At 32.7% G+C, this 21,340-nt stretch overlaps 1 protein-coding gene and 1 long non-coding RNA gene across 5 annotated transcripts in view; one reads left to right on the forward strand and one right to left on the reverse strand.

Moving 5' to 3' along the window:
- The first annotated feature begins 1,628 nt into the window (after positions 1 to 1,628).
- The window catches only part of LOC102810221 (uncharacterized), a 31,403-nt gene continuing 11,691 nt past the window's right edge, over positions 1,629 to 21,340 (forward strand). Inside the window, exons 1-8 of one of the 4 annotated variants that reach the window (XM_085501280.1) lie at positions 1,629 to 1,774; positions 4,316 to 4,444; positions 5,365 to 5,455; positions 6,052 to 6,211; positions 6,689 to 6,771; positions 19,145 to 19,256; positions 19,812 to 19,913; positions 20,926 to 20,970. In XM_085501280.1, coding sequence (XP_085357406.1) covers positions 4,387 to 4,444; positions 5,365 to 5,455; positions 6,052 to 6,211; positions 6,689 to 6,771; positions 19,145 to 19,256; positions 19,812 to 19,913; positions 20,926 to 20,970 — 651 coding nt within the window. In that variant the 5' untranslated portion in view covers positions 1,629 to 1,774; positions 4,316 to 4,386. Of the gene's footprint in view, positions 1,775 to 4,135; positions 4,196 to 4,315; positions 4,445 to 5,364; positions 5,456 to 5,848; positions 6,212 to 6,688; positions 6,772 to 19,144; positions 19,257 to 19,811; positions 19,914 to 20,925; positions 20,971 to 21,340 lie in introns of those variants that run through there. The other 3 variants (XM_085501281.1, XM_085501279.1, XM_085501282.1) reach the window with 3 other exon arrangements.
- LOC146740853 (uncharacterized) lies at positions 10,362 to 11,582 on the reverse strand. Its single transcript, XR_014929992.1, has 2 exons — positions 11,350 to 11,582; positions 10,362 to 10,595 (listed from the first exon to the last, which is right to left on the reverse strand). It is a non-coding gene; the product is annotated as an uncharacterized LOC146740853 (long non-coding RNA).

The raw sequence follows: 21,340 nt of genomic DNA on the forward strand, positions 1-21,340 counted from the left end.
CTGATCTATGCACGCATGTTAAAACGTAGTGAGTAGCATTCTGTGTTCAACTGTTTCCAATTTTCTGTTTAAAGTTATTCCAGTAATGTTTTATTTAGTTTAGTTTATACGCAGGGTCGTTGTTGAGTGACCGCGGTGCCTTGTGTGCCTCATCATGTTGCTCGTTTCAATGCTACTCAGTGCTGACGACACCATATACCATATACCCACGTGAACGTACGTATTCGTCAAAACTTCTTTTAGCTTCATGGTTTAAAAAAGAAATTAAATGTTTATGAATTATTAAGATGTGGGACAATAGGTGATTTTCCGAACAATTGCGAGATCTCGCGAGATGCATGAAAGACGCGCGTCGAACGTCTGCCGCAAAAATCGAACGATTTGATTTTGAACTAGAATTTCTTTATTTCGCAGCTTACATTGACCGGCCGATCTTCGACAGAGGAATATTGCTTCCGAATACCCTTACTTAATCGAAATTGCCTATCATCAAATGTGGACAGCACATTATTAAGCATGGAAATGTCCCCGAAATACTTTCGCGTTTGTCGAATCCCACGCGATGTTTGACGCGACTACGACGCTATGACCTTTGTTTGTCCTGTTTTTACGTTCGATTTCACGCATAACGCGTGATTCTCGCAGTGAACGGGAAATGGTCTAATTTGTAACTATTCGCTGGTTCCCAGCGTCCTTTGCGAATGGCAGGTAGGACGCAGGTAACTAGTAATCGCCATATAGTTAGTTCCATTTGGGCCGGTTTTCCGGCCGGAAGGAACGCGACTGGGTGACGTAATTTGAAAACATTCCAAGTTCCGTTTTGCGTAAACGTGTCTGTAATGCTACATACAAAGCCATGCTCATACATACTGCCTGCTTAGATTAACAGATTTGATATGTTCTGTGCAAATTTATAACAAAAGAAACAATTCTTTTTATTCGTCCAACTTTCGAAAGCAAAAGGAAACCCCTGAACAGCCACGAGCGTAAGCGCTGACGTCAGGTAACTAAGGGAAATGGAACAAGCAACGAGAAAGTGATGTACCAATCAGAATGCCAGAACCGTTACTAGTTACCGGCCTCTTGTGGCTTGGTACGCCATGACACTTGATGCGGGAACCAGCCAATTCGTAACTATTGTTACGCCATTTTCGAGGTACGTAAGAAAGGTAATTATATTAAATTCTACCGCTGGTGGCGCTATTCACACCTCCATAAAACATATTCAACTACTTGTACATGTACATTTATTGAATACGTGTAATAAAAAATAAAATACTAGTAAACAATTTCACTTTATTACAGAAACAATCATAGAACATAGTGACAACAAGAATGTCATGTCAATAATGGCAAGTGCCAAGTTCAGCAAAAAAAAATGAAGGCTATTTATTAATCATAGTAAGAATATATTTATTCATCCAACAATATTATATTAAATTTACACGCTATGTTGCTCCGTTCAGACTTGGGTGAAGATATTTCGTACAACTAAAAGTTTTTTTTTAGTATTACATTTATTAGAAAAACTTTCCCATTTATTTATTTAGCTGGGGTCAATACTGACCCGGGGTCTTGCCCGATGTTGTATTTACGTTGTTGGCTTATGAGGGCGTTGTTTTAGACATAGCAAGTGAAAAATGGCGGCGTCGTTAACAACGCTGTCAGAAACTCGAAGGAGGGACGTAATGCACAATACGTTTGGTTGTAATACCCGAAAGACATGGTAATGGATATTTAATCCGTTATAATACCTGTCCCGCGCTTTAACTTTGTAAGTATCAGTGTAAATACTCAGCAAAGAAATCAGAACACGTTTTTTTTTTTCAAACGATTATTTTGAGTCCCGGTGTCATCGGAGTGCAGTCATACGTACATGTACTATTTAGTGCCGTGATCGGGCGAGCTAAATGACAGTGCCCTTACACATTGGTTTTGGTATCCTGTCCGTGCTGTACTGACCTCGACACAAAGTCCATGTACACGAAGCTATTCACTGAGGAAAGGCGTCACTTTCTGTATATCATAATATTTCATTCAATGTTGTTGTATGACGCTGTGGTCAACACGGCTTGTACAACTGAGATGTGTATGACATATTATTAAATCAAAGCTCAAATAAACAAGTCGCTTACAATACATTGATTTTTAGCAGTGTTACTTAACGACACGTGACCATGGGCCATGGATTCATGGCCCGGATTCACGGTCTTTTTTATTTAGTAACCTTGACTATAAATTGGGCTGACAAATCTACGTCCAATGTATGCGTGCAATGTATTACCACGCATGTGATCACTGCTACAATACATGTACTCTGCGTCAGGTTTTATTTATCCAATGTGTTCTTTAATGAATATCTGCAGCACCTCACTCGGAACTAAGGTTTATACTTACAGGGCCATTGCTTGATACCCAATGAGTTTTTTATGGTGCTTCTCGATATTTTCTACATCATATCTATGTACCTTGAAAATGGGTCAGGGTGACCTAGCTACTCACAATCACAAGGTATACTGTAAAATCTGTATTAGAAGCTGCGGCTTCTATTAAAATTGTACAATGCTACAGAATTGATGAGGCTTCTATTAGAGCATCTACACATATGAGAAATGATGAATTTTTGGTTTTCAATTATTTAAAAAGAATGGGTGCGACTTCTATTAGGGGATGTGGCTTCTAATACAGATTTTACGGTACTTAGTTCTATTTATATTTTTCACTTGGAATCATATTCATTTCATCATCTGCAGGTCAATAAAAACCATTTAAATCTATATTTTGGGCTGAAAACTGTGCTAATATTAATTTATATTTTGTCGAGTGACTTATTCCTTGGTGATAGCATGCAAATGAGAGTATTTACAGTGTACCAGTAATTGTGTGATTAGTATAGTACTGTAAAATCATTTATTTTCACTGTTTTAATGTGTTGAGCCACAGTCATATTCACTGTTTTAATTTCACAAATTTGTCAAGGAAACAATTACTTTGATTGTTATTTTACTTGTTCACATAGATTTAATTTAGTGGATTTTACTTATCAGCAAAAATAGCGAAATTATAACCCAGTGAATAATAAATGCTTTTACAGTATTACAGCTAATGTCAAAAGTATTGGGGCAGCTGACAACTTTGATTTTCACTAAAGAAGATCTGATCATTGCAAACAATTTTGCATACTTTTCAGTCTGATGTCTCATAAACTTATTTCAAATGTTGTTTTTATAGAAATAATAGTGACAGGATGATGGTATTCAAATTTTAAGTCATCTGCTTTAGTAAAAACTAAAATAGTTGGCAAATTAATGAATTTGTTTGCTAACTTGCTTCCAAAATACTTCTGAGATATGCTGTAATCTTTATTGATTCTAGCTTAGTCAGAATTGAAAAATATTGAGAGTTTATAACCAAATTATAAGCTTTTGCACATCGCCAAAATGTTGGTGCACCATTTTTAGCCTGCTTAGCTTTGGTGCTCAAGTGGTCAAAGGGTTAGGCGACTAAACTTCTTTGTATTAATTTTTCTCATGTGTGCATACAAAAATCGTTGTTGAAATAAGTTTATAATTAATTATTTGTTCCATATTACCATTAAGTGATCATCGTCATGGATTTCACGAATAAGAAGGAATATGATTACCGAATCAATATTTTATGTCATATTACTCTGCTCTAACATTGATTGTCTATTATACTAGTAATCACCTATTTGGGTCATCTGATTAACAATTTTCTGGTTTTCCTAAAATAATATTATATAGTAGGTTTATTTACATGGTTTACTTATAGAATGGTTACCATTGGCAACCCAAAAATACAAAACACGCAAACAATCATTTTAATTTAATTTAATAAAATCTGAAAATGGATTTAACAGAATTTCAAAATTCAGATGACAATTCTTTGTCTGGTCATGATTCTGCTGGTAGATAATAATAGAAGGTAATTCTATCTAAAAAAAAATGTGGTTGGTCATTTTATCCCTGAATGAAAATGTGTTGAAAATTAGCTGTGTGTTTACGCTGGGTATTGATTACCAGTCCAGAGATATTATTCGACAAACTAGGGGTTATACTAATGTTATACAGATGTGTAGTCATATGGTGAAACTGTCTTCAAAGCTACTATGAACTGGGGAAGATAAATGTTGTAGACACATTATAGTTTGTGATCTATGGAGTTGCAGTTTAATGTAAAGATTCACTATTTCATCGTTTTACATTTTAATAATATGCCTGTGGTTTTGTCATACATTATTTATCATACTGATATTGGTTTTCATCTCGAATTTACAATTCTTATCGTTTCACAGATTGTAATTTGTTTCTAAGTGAGATATGGCTTGCGAATCTATGGAGGTATTGTGTGACTTAATATATAACAATGGGAGTTGAACTCAGCTATCACAAGTCTGCCAGAAATAGCAGTGTCATAGAAAAAAGTGAGTACCTTTAACTTGTACCTTAATTCCTACTGTTTGTTACTGATTTGGAAATCTACAAATATCGCAGTGATAGTATTCGTAATATCTTAATGTTGACTATCACATGCTGTGAACAGATTTATATTTGCAAGAGGCGAGTTTTTGCAGTAGATTTTGAGAATCGAGGAAATTCATATTTAATTAGATGTTTTATGACAGCAAGTATTCCACGAAAAATTTAAACAGTTTACGGTAGATACACGTGTTGTGTGTTGGAAATCATAAAAAACTCTTATTTCTTATAACTTAAATCAATGTGTTTCACTGTTCAATATTATTATAATATAACACCGAATTTAAGAGTTGACTACAAATACAGCTACAAACAGAGTGATTATGCACAATGCAATTTGAATTTACATACATTGACACTGACTTCATGCCTACTTGTTATGTATTGACAAAATATGTTTCATAACACTATCACCAAACACAAATTACTCGTCCCAGCTGTGCGTGAATGTCAAAGTGATAATCTTTTCAAACCAATCAGATTAGTCATAATCTCGCGTGCAAAAAACTTCCTTTATGGTAACATGCATTGGTGCAAATTATGAGATGTAAATTTCATCGTGGCAAAATTGCATCGATTGTATAAGCTGTAGCAGAATAGATAAAATAACGCTCCTTCCCCTCAATGAGGTAGTCACACTGCATTCAACATAATTGTATAACTAATTACAGTCACTGAGATGTGTTTCTTATATTGAATATGCGGTACTAGCCTTTGTTATATATATTGATATACATATTTCAACAAAGCTTGACAAGAATTTTATAAGATTTGTCAGATGTGGTAGACAAAAAAAACATAACCGGTTTTAATTATAGTATGATCTAATCTAATTTGCATATTTCTTTTTATGCACTCTTTTCAGTAAATTATATTCACATTGATGCAATACGAAAGGCATATTACAATATCAAATCATGTAGATTATCAGCTGGACACGTGGACAAGAATACTTTGTAAGTATGTGGGAATATTGCTAAATATGTGCCATTCAACAGTGTGGTAATTCCTCCGTCGCAATAACACTTAAAACATAGCAGAAATTATCACAAATTATTCTCAACACCTGCCACTGTGACACCAATGAGCAACTATGGGAGGATAGAAATCTGGTAGTCTGAAATCTGCATAAATTATTTTTTTCCTTTCACTTTGTTTTGAGCTAGATTTCTTCAGAAGGATTGCTGTAAACAAATTGTTTTTTTTTTCCACTATTAAATATGTTTTTTTAATTAATATATTGTTTTTTTGTGGTGTTTTTTTTTTAATTGTCTCTGTACCGGTACATATTTTTTTTTTTAAATGTTCCCTTGCCTCAGCAGATCTACTTTGTATTTATTCAAATCAACAACTTTATGAATGTTATCACATGACATAATCACATGATGTAATGTTTAATGACGTCATCATGCAGCCATACTGGAAATACTGGAAATATTACCGATATAATAATTTTAATTAATTGTTCTTTGAGGTTACCAGTACAATCCAAATATATTATTTCAGAAGGTGACAAATCATTTTACTCTATTATGTTGTTCTTATCTTTCAGTCTACACTGCCTGGACTTAGAGGAAACCATTGGTGATAAAATATTTACTGCATTTGACTGTGACAAAACTGGTTTGATAAATTGGAGAGAATGTTTATCTGGACTATCGCTGTGTGTCAATGGATCACTCAGGGAAAAATCTACTGCATTATTTAAACTGGTATGATATATTTGTGTAGTTTGTCATGTTGTCTTTAACATTAGCTAATAGTGTCATGTGTTCTCATATGTCAATTTCCACATAATAGTCAATGACATTGATGTATTGAAAATATGTATTTATGTGATGGGGGTGTACTTGTGGTTTGTTATGAATTATTGTTTATTTATTTATTATTTTGCTGGGAGACAGGTTTCAAGATAAATCGCAATTCAAAATTCACAATGCAACATGTTGTATCAGTGGCTTTTGACTTTTGTGATACATGAATGCCATCACCGATGTAAATCATCAAATAGTCTCAATAGTCCTAGCAGTGAAAATTAAATTCTTTAATGTAGATTTCTTTCAGAATAAAGTTCCAAAAATGTTTTTTTCTGCATTTTTCCATCAACATACCAGTAGAACAAAAGAAAAATTATCTGCATATTTTATACATATTTTGGTACTAATTTTCCTGGTGTGTTTACCTTGCAGAATAAGATCTCATCACCGGATAAGGGTGTTACTCCGGCCGTATTACAGGGTATATTGAAAAAATCACTAGATGCAGCTTTAAGGTATGTTTCAGACATTATTTTCCGATTAAATTCAGCCTAATAGTAATTTTCTGACCAAAACTTTGTTTTCATCATTACATGTCGCAATAACCATAATAACCTTCATAATACGCCATATTAGATTTGTTTTCCAAGTATGGCGGATGAACACGCACATATCATGTACATGTATACATATTATTGAAATTAAGGTGAAATTACCATGTAGTCTGAGTGAAAAAAATGCCATGCAATGAATAACGCAATATTTTAAATTCTTATCAGAATAAAGTGTATACTGTTTATGTTAAAAAAAATGTGATGCTGTCATGGCAACACTGATTTATGCAGTGCAACATGATTGTACCTTTAAAAAGAAATTATAGAGTAATCCTAAATAGTTGGTAATCACTCATTTTGTTATTGGCAGTTTAACTGCAATAATGAGATAGTAAAATGATTGCATACTATATAAGACAACCTATATGAAGGGGAAAGCATTCTTTAGAGATCCAATCTCCATCTCAAAATGTAACAAATTTTACAAAGAGATCAATTTTTGACCCCTGTGTGCAAAGCAGCACACAATGGGAGTCATTGCAGTTTATATAAATATATAATAGTCTGTCTGATATCTCAAGAACCACATGTTGGTTTTTAATGAAACTAGATGTATAGATGCTCTGGGATAATGCGTAGATTTGATTTGGTTTTGGTTGAAATCCATACATATAAATTACCTAATTTGCATAATAATTAGCTAATTTTTAGCTGTTCCATGACTGTTCCATTTATATCTGAAGAGCGACTCATTACATTTTGATAAGAGTTGGTACATAGATGCTCTGGACTAATGTACAGATTTGACTAGTTTTGGGTAAAAATTCCTGCTTAATAATTGCACAATTTGCATAATTAATCAATTTTCTGCTTTCACACTGATATCTCAAGTACAAGTAATTTTTAATTAATTTTTAATATGTCTCCTCTTCGCACACAGGAGTTCTTTCTAAGCTATTTTTGATTAACATTGTGAATGTCATTTTCTATAAATTTTTTGAGAATCCTTAAGCCAAGGAATCATAGTTTCTCTCATGACTTTCTCCATAACAAAAAAAATTCAACGAATCAAAACTTCCTTTCTATATCTCTTTCTTATTTGTTTGTATCATCTATTTTGCTATCATGCTGAGCCACATTGCCATGTGAGATTTGGACTTAATACCGATAATACTGTAAACTATTGTCAACCCTTCATTGTGCGTGGTCAAACAACCCAATGAACATTACTGTCAACCATTTGATTTTTGTTGCTATCCATTTTCACGATATGATAATTTGATTTGTGGTTGGATGTAATTTTTCAACAGTTGTCATGATTTGCTCTCTAAAAAAGATTGCAAAGAAATATTCATTGCTGGCAAATTTTTGTGTTTTCTCTAAACTCATGAAATTCATGAACGTTTATTTCTGACAAAAACATATGGTTGCTGTAGTTATAAATTTATTGAATGAAATGAGTACTATCATTTTTCCTGGCAAAATTTTTGTGTAAAATTTTTTCTGTTTTTATTAATTTTTCTTCTTTTTTTTTGATAATTTTTTAAATTATGTTCAATGAACATATTTTTTTATTGGCTATAAGTCTTGCTCAAAATTTTGGAAAAATTATAAAAAAAATTAAATTTGTGAATCGTGTCTAAAGTTGACTTTGACGTTCTAAGGGTTAATTTATGAAATTGCCCACTGATGAATAGATACATGTTCATTTCATTTCAAAATCAAATTACCCAGAATGTTGACATTAAACCTAATTTATAAATATAATTTATAAATATATATATAAACATTGAGTTCATTAAGTTGAAACGTCAAATTTGTGACAAAATCACGATCATGTTACTTGTTTTCTCGCTTCAAATGATTTGATCAGTGGATTAGAAGTTTAGGATTGATGTTGAGAGGACATTTGTGTGATCATGTGTGCTGAACTGGAATGTGTCATGTGATCTGTGAAGAACCAATCAACTTGAAGACAATACACTGATATCATATCTGAGACTGAATTTTAAGTGTGTTGTATAAATTTGTCTACTTATTTCACTCATTGTTTTGCATTAACAAAAATTATTATACATTTGTCACCGTAACACCATAAGTTACAACGTGCCGTAATTTTTTTTTTTCATGCTACCATATTGGGAAACGCAAAATCCAAATATGGAATGATATATATATGCGTCTTCTAATAATAAAAACATTGGTCGTTACTTCCGCTGTACTGTCTTCGGTCATACTTTGCAGTATCCTCGTAATAACCTCATAAGATTACCAGATTTTTTTTTTTTACATTTGGTATATTTTACTATAATTTCCGTGTTAATATTTCGACCAAATGGACATAATCTTCACTTAGCTACATATCCTGATTAAAACTTTCGGAAATAATATGAAAAACACAAAGTACACAGATTTATTTTTAAAAAAACTTGGCATTCAAAGTGTTAACACAATTTTTTAGCAGGATAATAATGCTGTCAGATAATATATGCAATGAATTTGGACTAAGAAATCTGGTCTAATTAGAATATGATATTTTCATAAAACTTTAAAATGTCCTTGTTATTTCTTTTATTGATTGAGTTTATTGATACTTGTGGGTTATATGATTCATTCAGATTCAGTATGGGGGTAATACTAGCCCATGACTTCAAGTGATATGGGGTCATGATCTTATACAACCGTACCTCTTACAATAAGGCCTGACCACACAGTACTTGAGAGACTTTGTCGTGACTTGTGATACTCATGTACATTTATAATCAATTCTTGTTTATTTCACGTTGTTCATGATACATTTGACCTGTGTACTAATCGGTTTCCACAACAAGCCTCCTTCGATACTTCATCATAGTGATGTAACTATTTATAAAGTTGTCTTTGTGTCAGAAACAAAGGCATTGTGTCACATTTCTCAAACACATGATGAGTCATATTCACCTGGTCTCCAAGATGACTCAATTTCATTTCGTTCTCTTTTTGAAATTAATCAGAGTCCTGATTGCAAAGATTTGCTGTTTCATTTGCAGGCAATACACCAAGCTTTATTGATGTTTTTGAAAATTTGAAAATACATGTAAATAAATAAAAGAATGTGGTAAAAATGTAATTACTGTATATCTTTTATTGGGGGAAGAAATCTCAGACATGCTTTGACTGATCACCTTCAAACTTAACACATAGACCATGTTTGATGACTTAATGCTGACTGTTGTTGTTTTTGGTCAACAAAATTTCTAAATTCTGATACTCAAAAGTGTCTTTTTGAGATTTGAACAAAAATGGCTGACCATTTACAAAGGGTGTTATTTTCCAACAAGTTTATATTATAATGAAATTTGTTATGGCTCCAAATTATCAATTATTCCTCAATTGAATAAGCAAACATTGTCTATCTACGAGTCAGTGTCATTGCGGGCATAATCCAGTGGCCGCCATATTTACGCCTCTCGTAATTAATGCTGATGTAAACTCAAAATCACGAGTTCCTTATCGTTTTATATACTGGGTATACCTCATGTCAATTTAACATTTTTAGTGAGACTATGGTATTGGTTTATATGCACTTTATTGGGTGGGATCCTCCTAATTAAACATGCGTTATACACAAGTAATAAAAATTCGCCATCTGTTGAAAAATGAAAGCTTGTATTATTACACCTGTTTTGAGTTAATACTAGTACTTCAAAAATGTTCTTCATGGTGTAGGAAACATTTTTTCATCTTTCTGCTCGTAGTTTTGGCATCTGTTAAATATGGGTGCATGTAACATTCTGGAACATTTTCTGGAAAAAAAATCAACGAAAAAATCTGGTTTTCATGAAAAATATTAAGATAAATGATAGATAAAAAAAACATTTTTAAACATTTTTTTTTTCATTTAGGCCAGACTTTTATTATCCCTTGTTTCGCGAACCCGCTGAGTGAAGAGAAGCCGAAAATGAAATAAAAATAAAATTTTATTACAGCGTATTTTTATCTTTATTTTTTTACCGCCCGCCGCATAACAAATCCAAGTTGCATTTTGGTGGGAGTATCATGATCAAAGTACCGTAGTCTCGCACAGATGAGAAACAAGGTTATACATGGAATAAAATTTTATTTCATATTTTCCCTCCGATCAATGATCTCACTTACATTTATTTGAGAATCACACAAATCTAATGGAAAAAAAGAATTAATTTTTTTTTTTTCGCCCTCCTCAAAAAAATTGCCTTATAAAAACTCGAGAAACAAGGAATAAAAAAAGTCTGGCCTTATTTTGGTTATGTGTGGAGGCTTTTAGATGACTGTGTTAAAATTTGTTTTACTCCTGAACCATTGACAATTTTAAATAAAATCAATATATTACCTTACTTAAATGTATACCTACATTTTTTTTTTCCATAAAATTGAACAAGAAGACACTTTCTAAATTTTAGATCATTTGTGTGAACTTAAAACATTTAGATAAAATATATAAAAGCGAGAGAAAAATGATTTCATTTTGTGTCCTTTTGTTGTTATAGTTTCTAATCGTTATATTGTTATATATTTTACCTCTAAAACATCTGTAGTTCGTGTGTGCGCCTGACATTTGTTTACTTCTGTTTGTCTGTTGTCACGGCAACAATGCTTTCAACTTGGTTGTGTGATGAATGACTGTTAGATAAATAAAATTACTATTAGTGCGTCAGTTGAGCTCAAAATGACATCCTACAAACTGCCCAATAAATTACAGCTATGCATATATAACAACAGTCAAATTTGGACTTGCTGCTCAAATAATTTGATGTATTACAGCCGACAAATACTACTTTTGGTGCAAATATTTCAGTTATGCTATATTTGTCTGGCTTTTTTTTTAATATAAGACAACAATAACAATTTCAATAGTTGACCATTAAATGCGTAGACAAACAGAAAAGCAGAATGACTTGGTTGCGCCGGGGGCCACATTTTGAATTATTAATGATTTTCTGCAAATATGGTTCTAAAATTGTGGTAATTTTATTTATTATGTATAGACTTATACACACACCATGTTTAATTATTGAAACATCTATTTTTCTATATTGTGTTTATTATACTGTGGAATACTTTATTTTCGCTGGAATTAATTTTCGCTGAAAAGGCTTTTTGGGCGTTTCGTATGAAATTTATTTTCACTGATTTTTGATGAGTTTAATGTGAAATATAGATAAAAAAAAAGTATATTCGCTGGATTTTATTTTCACGGAATCATCCTTTCAGCGAAAATAGCGAAAATAAATTCCAAGCGAAAATAAAGTATTCTACAGTAGCTTGATGAATTCTAGTCTATTTTCTATGCAAAAATTACTTTTAATAACATTCCCCTAAAAAGGATTCTCTAATGAGCATTGCCTCACACTTTTTTCTTGATTGTCACAGAAATATAGACAAAATATAGAAATTATAAAAAAGGGCACATGACCCCACACCATTATTTTTAACACATCAGAACAACAACCTTTTTGTTTGCTTGTGTGTTTGTTTGTTTGTTTGTGTTTGTGTGTGTGTGTGAGCATGTGTGGGTGGAGTACGTGGTTCTAATGTTTTAAATGGTACCATATAAATACAAGATTTTAACAGCCACTTTATAACAATTTTAATTAAACTGTAAATTGTATAATTTGCATAATTAATAATCTTACTATATTTTAACAGCGAATGTGACTAAAAACAGATTATGTCAAAATCAATCACTATTATGTGAATTAACTGCAAAAATGTAAATTTAGATGTACATTTTTGTAAAAAGTTAACGGTCCATTTAATACATCACAAAAGCATTAATTGCTTTCACAAAGCGTAATATGATAAATATTTTAAATACATCCAGGGTTGACTCGCTTGTCAGTTAAATCATAGACCCTCCAGGTCTATGGTTAAATTCGCTTTTAATGCCTAGTCTTACCTAATCCTATTGTAAGTGTACAGTAATACATATCTGAAAAGCCATTGAGTGAATAGGTTGGGATATTATAGTCAAATTCCATAATTGAATACTTGTGTATGCAGTGTGTAGACTCCCATGCAGTCAAATATAGTATTATACTTGCTCATTCGGGATATACAATGTATCCAGGACCTGATGAATATTTTATTCACTAGTCTTGAGACTGCTAAAAACTGTTACCCTGCTAGTCTATAATGTTGTGAACTAGTCTGAATGAGGAAAATAAAATATTAATTTGCGAATCATGATGTTTATATGCGTTCATGTTTATTGCAGTGTACAGTTTACACTATAAAGGGGGGGGGGTCACACTAAGTTTACCTGCTGCATGTAGTTTTACCTGTATCGAGGTATGTAATGGCAATCTTGAGCTTCAACCTGAGTTTGCTCAGAGTCAACCTGAGCTCCACCCTGAGCTCCACCCTGAGCTTCAACCTGAGCTTCAACCTGAGCTTCCTCAGAGTCAACCTGAGCTCCACCCAACTTGAGCTTGGGAAATTATTTAGTATACTGATTAGTTTTTCATGCAAATTTATCTTAATTTATCATTTGAATAAAATATCTTTTTTGTCCAATACGTTTAGGATAGTATATCTAGTTTGGGTGAAAATCTGTACAAATTAATACTGCATAATAATTTGGTAGATTTAATTTGGTTTAAATCACATGTGGATATTGCACAATTCTAAAGAACTTTTGGAAAAACTCTGATCTAGATCTTTATCTGAAATAAAGTCTATTAAAACATTCAATTTTAGATATTGTTCATCAATCATTTTTTCATAAGAATGGTTCTCGGCGATATAAATATATTGTTCTAAACTACAATTCCACTTATTTCGTCAAGAATGAAACTAATGCCACCACTTTTTACAGTGAAGAAGACATTGTCCTCATGCTTGAATTTTTGATAAATAATATATTTGTTAAGTTTGGAGGACATATATTTAACTGTGCTCCCTTGCTGACCGACTTGGTTTTATTCTTGTATGAGACCGAGTTTCTTCAGAAACAAACAATTAAAAGAAGCTAAATCTTTTAATTTTACATTTAGATATATTGATGATGTCCTTTCCATCAACAATCCTAACTTTTGTGATTCGCTCCCATTGATATATCCCACAGAACTAGACATTAAAGAAACTACAGAATCAGCTTCCTCGGCCTCATACCTTGACATTTACCTTGAATTTGACAACAATGGTCATCTTTCTACCAGACTTTATGACAAAAGAGATGATTTGTAAATATTGACTTTTGTCATTGATTGTTTGGATTATAGTTGGGTATTGTTGCTTGGATTTACAGCAGAAACTCAAAACGAATTTGGCGCACCGACACTGTGCTCCAACTTGAGCATCTGAGATCGAATCAGCTCGGTTTAAGTCACCCGTTAAAGCAAGCGAAAGAAACGCACTCACTAGCGAAAACGCACATATCTCTAAATATAGTTTAAACTTGTCATCGAAAATGATTGCACGGTTTGTAAAATGAAGTCTCCCATTGATGGTAGTTTTTTTTTTATTGAAATCAGCAAATATGGCAACAAAACTGAGCGTTATACGACCTGGGCGTAGAAGCCAAAACGGGAAATAATTTTACCCCAGTATTAATAGTGGAAGATCATTACAATAACCATAGAAGAACCCCTTACTACCTTCCATGAAACCTGAGCGCTGCGCCACGCTGAGTTTTAACTTGAGCTTGGCATATTGTTTACAATGGAAGCTCAAACAAAGTTGGGGCGCCTACACAGAGCTCCAACCTGAGAGTCCAAGGTCACATCAGCTGTGTTGAAGCATGGAGGTAGAAAAGAGAAGTTAAATATCATGTTTCCAATTCTGTCATCGCCCAAGACTTTCTGATGGCACAATAAGAGCGAAATAAATTCTTGAAACATTATGTTGAAAATAAATCTCACCTTTCTGTCAAAATATTACTATGATACAGTGTATTTGTAGTTTTGTTGTGCTTTTAAGATGTTTTGTCTCTAATATATTTTATCTTTTGTCTATTCATGGAGCTTTTTTTTAGCTCCATGGTCTTTTCGACCAGGGTTGTTTATGTTTGAACAATCTAAGGTAACAAATCACTAATAATCGGCTTTATCTGTCATTTACTCATCGAATCTTAGGGTACCAGTATAACAAATTAAAGTGCAACAACACAGAATAATTAGCAGCTTGTGTCTATTCACAGTATTGAGCTCCATCCTATATAGAAAGGCTGTGGTATATAGAATAAAACAAATAATAATAATAACTTTGTTGTTATCAAATCTCTGTTGAAATATAGATAAAATTACAATAAAGAAAAAAATCATAATAATAAAAAAGTAAAAACAGAAAATTCCGTTGAGACAAGCGTAAAATAAGTACACGTCAAAAGTACATGTCAAATACAATACATTTATAAAGAACACATCAAAAGTCTGTTTTGGGGTGGAGAGGTGTTAGACCTAGCTTTGTTTATAATAATAATAATAATAACAATATTCATTAGACGCATAAAATCCTTAGGAAAGGATAAAAGGGTCTTACAGAAAGAAATTTAAAAACTATAATCTAAAAAGAAAAAGAAAAACCTTTTCTAAAAATATAAAAAAAATCAAAAACAAATATGAATAAACAATAAAGACAATTTGCAACCAATGGTGAATACAGAATATAAAATGAACACAAAATGTAACCTAATACACTGATAGTTGTTGCTGTTTTGTTCCATAGCTGTTTTTTAGGAAGACAGCTAAGGCTGGTGCTAGAGTATGGTGGGCTGTACATTTCATTACAAAATGCTACTCATCCTCAATTATATTTTGGCTGCACAAATCACATGTTCTTTTATCCAGTACGTGGCACATTATTATGTCTGCCTTTCTCAATTTTAAGGTCATGGTTGCTTGTCCTGAATTTTGCAATTAACCTCCTAAGACCATGGTTCTGCATATTCATTAAGTAATTTTCAATTTTTAAATCTTGTTTAAAAAGTCTGTATGTTCTTAGTTTGTTTTAGCCAAGGTTTGTTTTCTATTATCATTATGCATGTAAAAAATCCAAATGATTTTTTGATTTTTTTATGAATAAAGTCTAAATTTTTCTTATTTATCTTGAGTTTACAATGGTAATAACATCAATATCTTGCATGAGGGTTTCTACACTTGTAAACCATTTACTTTTTACATTCTTATTTACTAAGTAGGCTTCTCTTAATAATATGTTATCAGAGTTTGTTACTCGGTTGAATATATATATACTTAAGTCGTTGTTTCTTGATAAAACAGTCAATTGGGTACCTTCCTAGCTCACCATAAACAGCCATTTTTGGTGTGAATTTGGAGAGACCAAGAATGAACCGACAAAATGAAAGATGGACATCCTTGGTTTGGTCTTAATGTAGCTTGTAATCAAACCATAGTACATCCATGATCAAACAAACCAGGGCATAGTCAAGCCTGGTTTTTACTCATCAAACTTTGCAAAATTTTGTTTTTTAATTCGAGTTAGATAATCAAATTTACTCAAATCCCCCTTCAAATATCAATATATGTACATATATCCCTGTGCTTATAAGTATGCTAATTTTTGTTACAAGGGTTAAAATGGCTGGACAACAGGAAGTGCTCTACCTGCTGCCAAGCTTCAAATTATGATATCACATATTTAAACAATGTTTTTATCGGTACTTTTAATTTGTTTCCAGTTGACGTTTTTGATGAGCAGAAAAAAAAAACAAGCGGGTGACGGAACAATCTTTTCTGTTCTGCAGTTTTACTCAAGGAATTGTACCTAGTGTTTATGTGTATTGTTTATGTGTTAATGATGAAAGTGTTTTGTTCTGCCTATGTTATACCTCAGACTACTATAGAACAGACTAGCAACACCTATTGTATGTGTTAATTGGGGGGCATGTAAGAGAGGAGGTGTGAGCCATGGCTAATATGCTGGTAGTTAATTGACACGTCTTTACCCGAAGATCGCATGTTTTGTAATGTCATTCTAGTGCATCACACATATTTTCAGATCTAACTGAAATTCGAATCTGAGTTTTGAAATGAACAAATCTGAGAGAGGTCTACCCAATGTACATATACAATGTACACCAAGTATCAAAGCATTAATTGTAAAACATTGACACGGACGACGACAGACAATCACTCATAATATGATAAGCTCCGCTCGACAAAGTGGACAGCGGAGCTAATAAAACTGAAGATGAATTACATAATAAAACTGAAAATAAAAACAATTACTTTCAGGTACTTTTGTTTACTATTACCTTTATCTTATTATTAACCAACTCAACTTCCATTTATTACTTTATTGTTGTAGACTGATAGAAAAATAATATTAAATTAACATTATTATTATTTAAATAATTAGTCAATTTTTCCTTTTCAGAATAAAATAAAACTGTAACTGCAGAAATAAAGATTAGAATAAAAAAAGGAAAAATGTTTCATGTGTGTGAAACAACTGCTTTAATGTGTGACTCCAACACAACTGATTTGAATTTAGAGCTTCTGTTGTAAACAATTTCCAGGGTTCAAGTTGGGTGGAGCTCAGGTTGACTCTGAGGAAGCTCAGGTTGAAGCTCAGTGTGGAGCTCAGGTTGACTCTGAGCAAGCTCAGGTTGAAGCTCAGTGTGGAGCTCAGGTTGACTCTGAGCAAGCTCAGGTTGAAGCTCAAGATTGCCATTACATACCTGCTGTATCTGTTTGTACCAATGTTTCAGCAGCATTTTTTCATATTTATATTTTTTTTGAAAAATATGTTTCTTCCTTGATTCTAACATGTTTTTCACTCATTATTACGAAGAGTATTAGTTCTCTGATATGTATTTGTAAAAGGTGAGGTCGATAATTTTTTTGAGTCAAGTCTCAAAAGACTACTCATTTTACAATGGATATTTATGTATGTGTAAAATAAAAACAATACAATCCCCCCAAGTCCATTCAAGCAATGACAGAATAGTAGTATGAGTCAAACCTATTAACATCGCTGTCACCATCCGAACACTGCAGAAGTTATTGTTTAAAATTAGCAATCGACCCATCTCGCTAAATGTACATTATTAAGAATTAGTCAAGTGATTTTCTATCGCTGTTCCTGGGTATTGGGCTAATATATTGATATCCATAAGTTTACATGTACCATATTTGTTCTAGTAAATAAACTTAAAGGGCGGCAGTCGTCGTGCCGCATTCTGTTCGATAGCGACGTATACAACGTGTGTAAAATACATTGTTTATTTACATGAAATTCGAACACGCGTTGCGCGTTGTTCTAAAATATTCATGTCGTGTTAACTCTAGAATGTTTATATAAATGGTGTGATTAGCTCTTATTTTGGTCCAGAATAATTTTGTTGATGTCGCCTTGATGTCGTTGAATCCTACTGTGGTTCATTTCATCTGATTATTCACATATGTTTATACATTCCATGTGTTTATACATTAATTTGAAACCAGACTAATGGATTATGATATTGATTATGGATTTAAAGATCAGGTTCTGATCAATACATTTATGATGACTAAACAGGTTTAAAATAGAGCAAGTTAATCTGTGGAGGTGGAGATAAGAATAAATTGATAATGGTAATCAGCAAAAACCTCATTCTACCAATCTGTGAATTGACTTATGTCCTTGAAATTACCTTTTGATGTCATTTACTGATTTTTTGATATTAATATAACATATGCATTCATTCTGATTCAATAACCATGCCACAACTTTTGACATTTGAAATTAAAAGTTCAATTACTATTTTACAAACAGCTGACTCATCGTGATCTCATTTATTGATTTTTTTAAAATTATATTAAACACGTCCCTGCTTTAAAAAAAACACCATGATGTACCCTGTGTTCATATTGGCAAAATAGCTAATTTCTGAGTTGTATTTGTACGTAACCTGTCAGTCACTTTCAGTACTGACATGTCAGGTACTAGTAATCACTAAACGCGTTTCATTCCATGGACTGCATGTCGCTGTCATCATGTCTAATCAACCAATAGTTTTGAGCTTGGACTTCTATGATGTCGTAATTACCAAATGAATGTTTACTTTCTCCCAACAGGAATACCATCACTGATACCACATTTAATCAGAAGTTCGTAGAGCAGACTCAATTTTTAGAAAGAATTTTGCCTTCCTCTTTGTTTGGATATGTAATTAACATATCAGCCCATTTTGTTTACCTTGGATCTGAAAAATTATTTAAATTCACTGTTAGAGGGCGCTGTCAGATCAAGGAAATCATCATAGTCTTTAAATAAAACGAAATATTGAAAATATATCTGGATTAAAATATCTCTGAGCTATGTAAATTAGTTTAATTTTATTTGTCAATTTATCCTCTATTTTTTTTTTCAGAATTTACAGTGTTGATAATATTTGCAATGGTCATGGAACAGTGTTACTCAACACAGAGGCTATTGTTAATGAGGTTGTTAGAGATATATTCCAATCAACAGAATACACTCAGGTAGGAAATACATCCAGATATGCCCATATATGGCTGGTAGAACCAATCACATGACATGCTATTTCCATATAAGGATAAAAAACTTTCACATGACTAAGACATGCAAATTAGTACTGGTAATGTTATTGTATATAGATTTTAATTAAACATTTGTTGCCTGTGACTAAATAAACCTGTGAAATAAACTTCTTATTTTATTCATGTTTTTTTATCAGTGTTTAATTAATTTGTACCTCATTTGAAATTATAAAAAAAATTAAAAAAATTATCAAATTTTAGTAACTAAAATTGCAGAGCTCAAAGGGTTAACATAACAATGATGTTTAACAGCCCTGGAACATGTATAAGTATGCTGCTCAGCAGTAAGATACACTGGTGACGCTTAGGCTGTTTGAAAACAAATTGGGACATTCAAGACATGAATGGCTTCAATGTAGTATATTTCTCAGTCAAAAATCTGTGTTTGTAAATTAGCATATTTAATACCACTATGCATGTTTAGGGGCCTTTGGCCCCCAGACGACTCATTCATAGTAACAATGTCTTTGATTTCAGGATGGAAAACTGACTTTACAAGGCTTCCACAAATATGTGCATAAAAGCTCAAAAATTCCTACTTCCTTATTTAAATATGCGGCATACAAACCCCCTAAACAGGTAAGCAAAACTTATGTCAGTTGCTAGTCACAGCACAATTATTTTTTCTTGTATTCCATGTATGTATATGTCAAAATTGTAGGTGGTACGTTGTAATTTGATATTATTTTGTGTAGTGAGCAGGGAAACATGGGGACACCAAGTGATTAGTTACCATCATACCTCTCAAAAAAAGCACCTAGATGAGACCTATTTCCGTCATTTTAGCTGTTATAAATGAGATCACTCATTTGAATTTAACCTTTTCACCACCGATTCCCTCCTTTCATCACAAATTCAAAAATAGTCTGATTTATAGTCTGCACTTTTCTGTCCGAAAAAAAGCCAAACTTTTTGAGTAAAAACTGAAAATTGACTCAAATTGTGTCTGTTGGCTTCAAAATTAGTGTTCATTTCCAAAAATATTGAAAAAATATAAGAAAAGAGTGTTGACAAGTTTTGGCGAAAGTCTGGTGGTGAAAAGGTTTATGTATCTCTCAACATAAAATGACACTTCACCGACTAGATGTTGTCCCAGTATAAAGTGCATGTGTGCCAAGTTCACTGGACCATCATTTGCAAATGACATGTGCCTAATTAGTAATGAATTACCGGTAACCGAAATGAAAAAAAAAATGACGTCTGTGATAAAAAAAGAAGCTATAATTGAAAGATTGTGCATACAATACAATACGTGCAAGTGTTGGTTTATGTGTGTTTTTATTGGAAATGTACTTCTAAAGACCCGTTTACACGAGGCAATCCTTGAAGCAATGCATCTAGCAACGCTTGCGTTGTCTTGTGAGTGGTTTCACTGTATAATCACGTTGGCTGGATGCGCCAGACAACGTCGTCTGCGTAACTATAATAGTGTCGCCACATTGCCTTGTGTAAATCAGTCTTTACAGGATAAATGTGGTACGCTTGCTTCTATTGTAAATGTGCTTCTAATAGAGAAAGTACTGTATATTCTATTATAATACTCTCACTTCTTCACCTCATCTTTCATATCTATATTATCTGCTTCGATCAGTCTGAAGACCAATCACAACCTACCGTGGTTGTAGAGGAAGCTTGGGTAAGAACTATTACACAGTCTATAAGTGCTGCATCGTCTTTTCGTATGTTCATTTTAAACGTAATGTCCTGTATCAGTACTTTTGTTTTGTTTCTTCAATGTTAATGGTTTGCAGTGTATTTTGTTTTGGCTTTTGAGGGTACATGTAGATGCAGTCATGCATCGTTATATGTCATTTTCATTTTTTTTGTCCTATTTTGCTCCAGCTCAGGTTTTGATTTATTACTTTCTTCCATATAATTTTTATCTGTTCTACTCATGCTCACATAGTTCATATCTTACAAGCCTATATATTGGTGTTTCTGTTTTTTCATGAATAATTTATTGTTTTATTAAACACGAATTTTGAAATTGCTCTGCCCATTTTTAA

The sequence above is a fragment of the Saccoglossus kowalevskii genome, chromosome 7 (genome assembly GCF_978046115.1).
Source record: "Saccoglossus kowalevskii chromosome 7, keSacKowa6.1, whole genome shotgun sequence".
In the NCBI taxonomy this organism is placed as follows: Eukaryota; Metazoa; Hemichordata; class Enteropneusta; family Harrimaniidae; genus Saccoglossus; species Saccoglossus kowalevskii.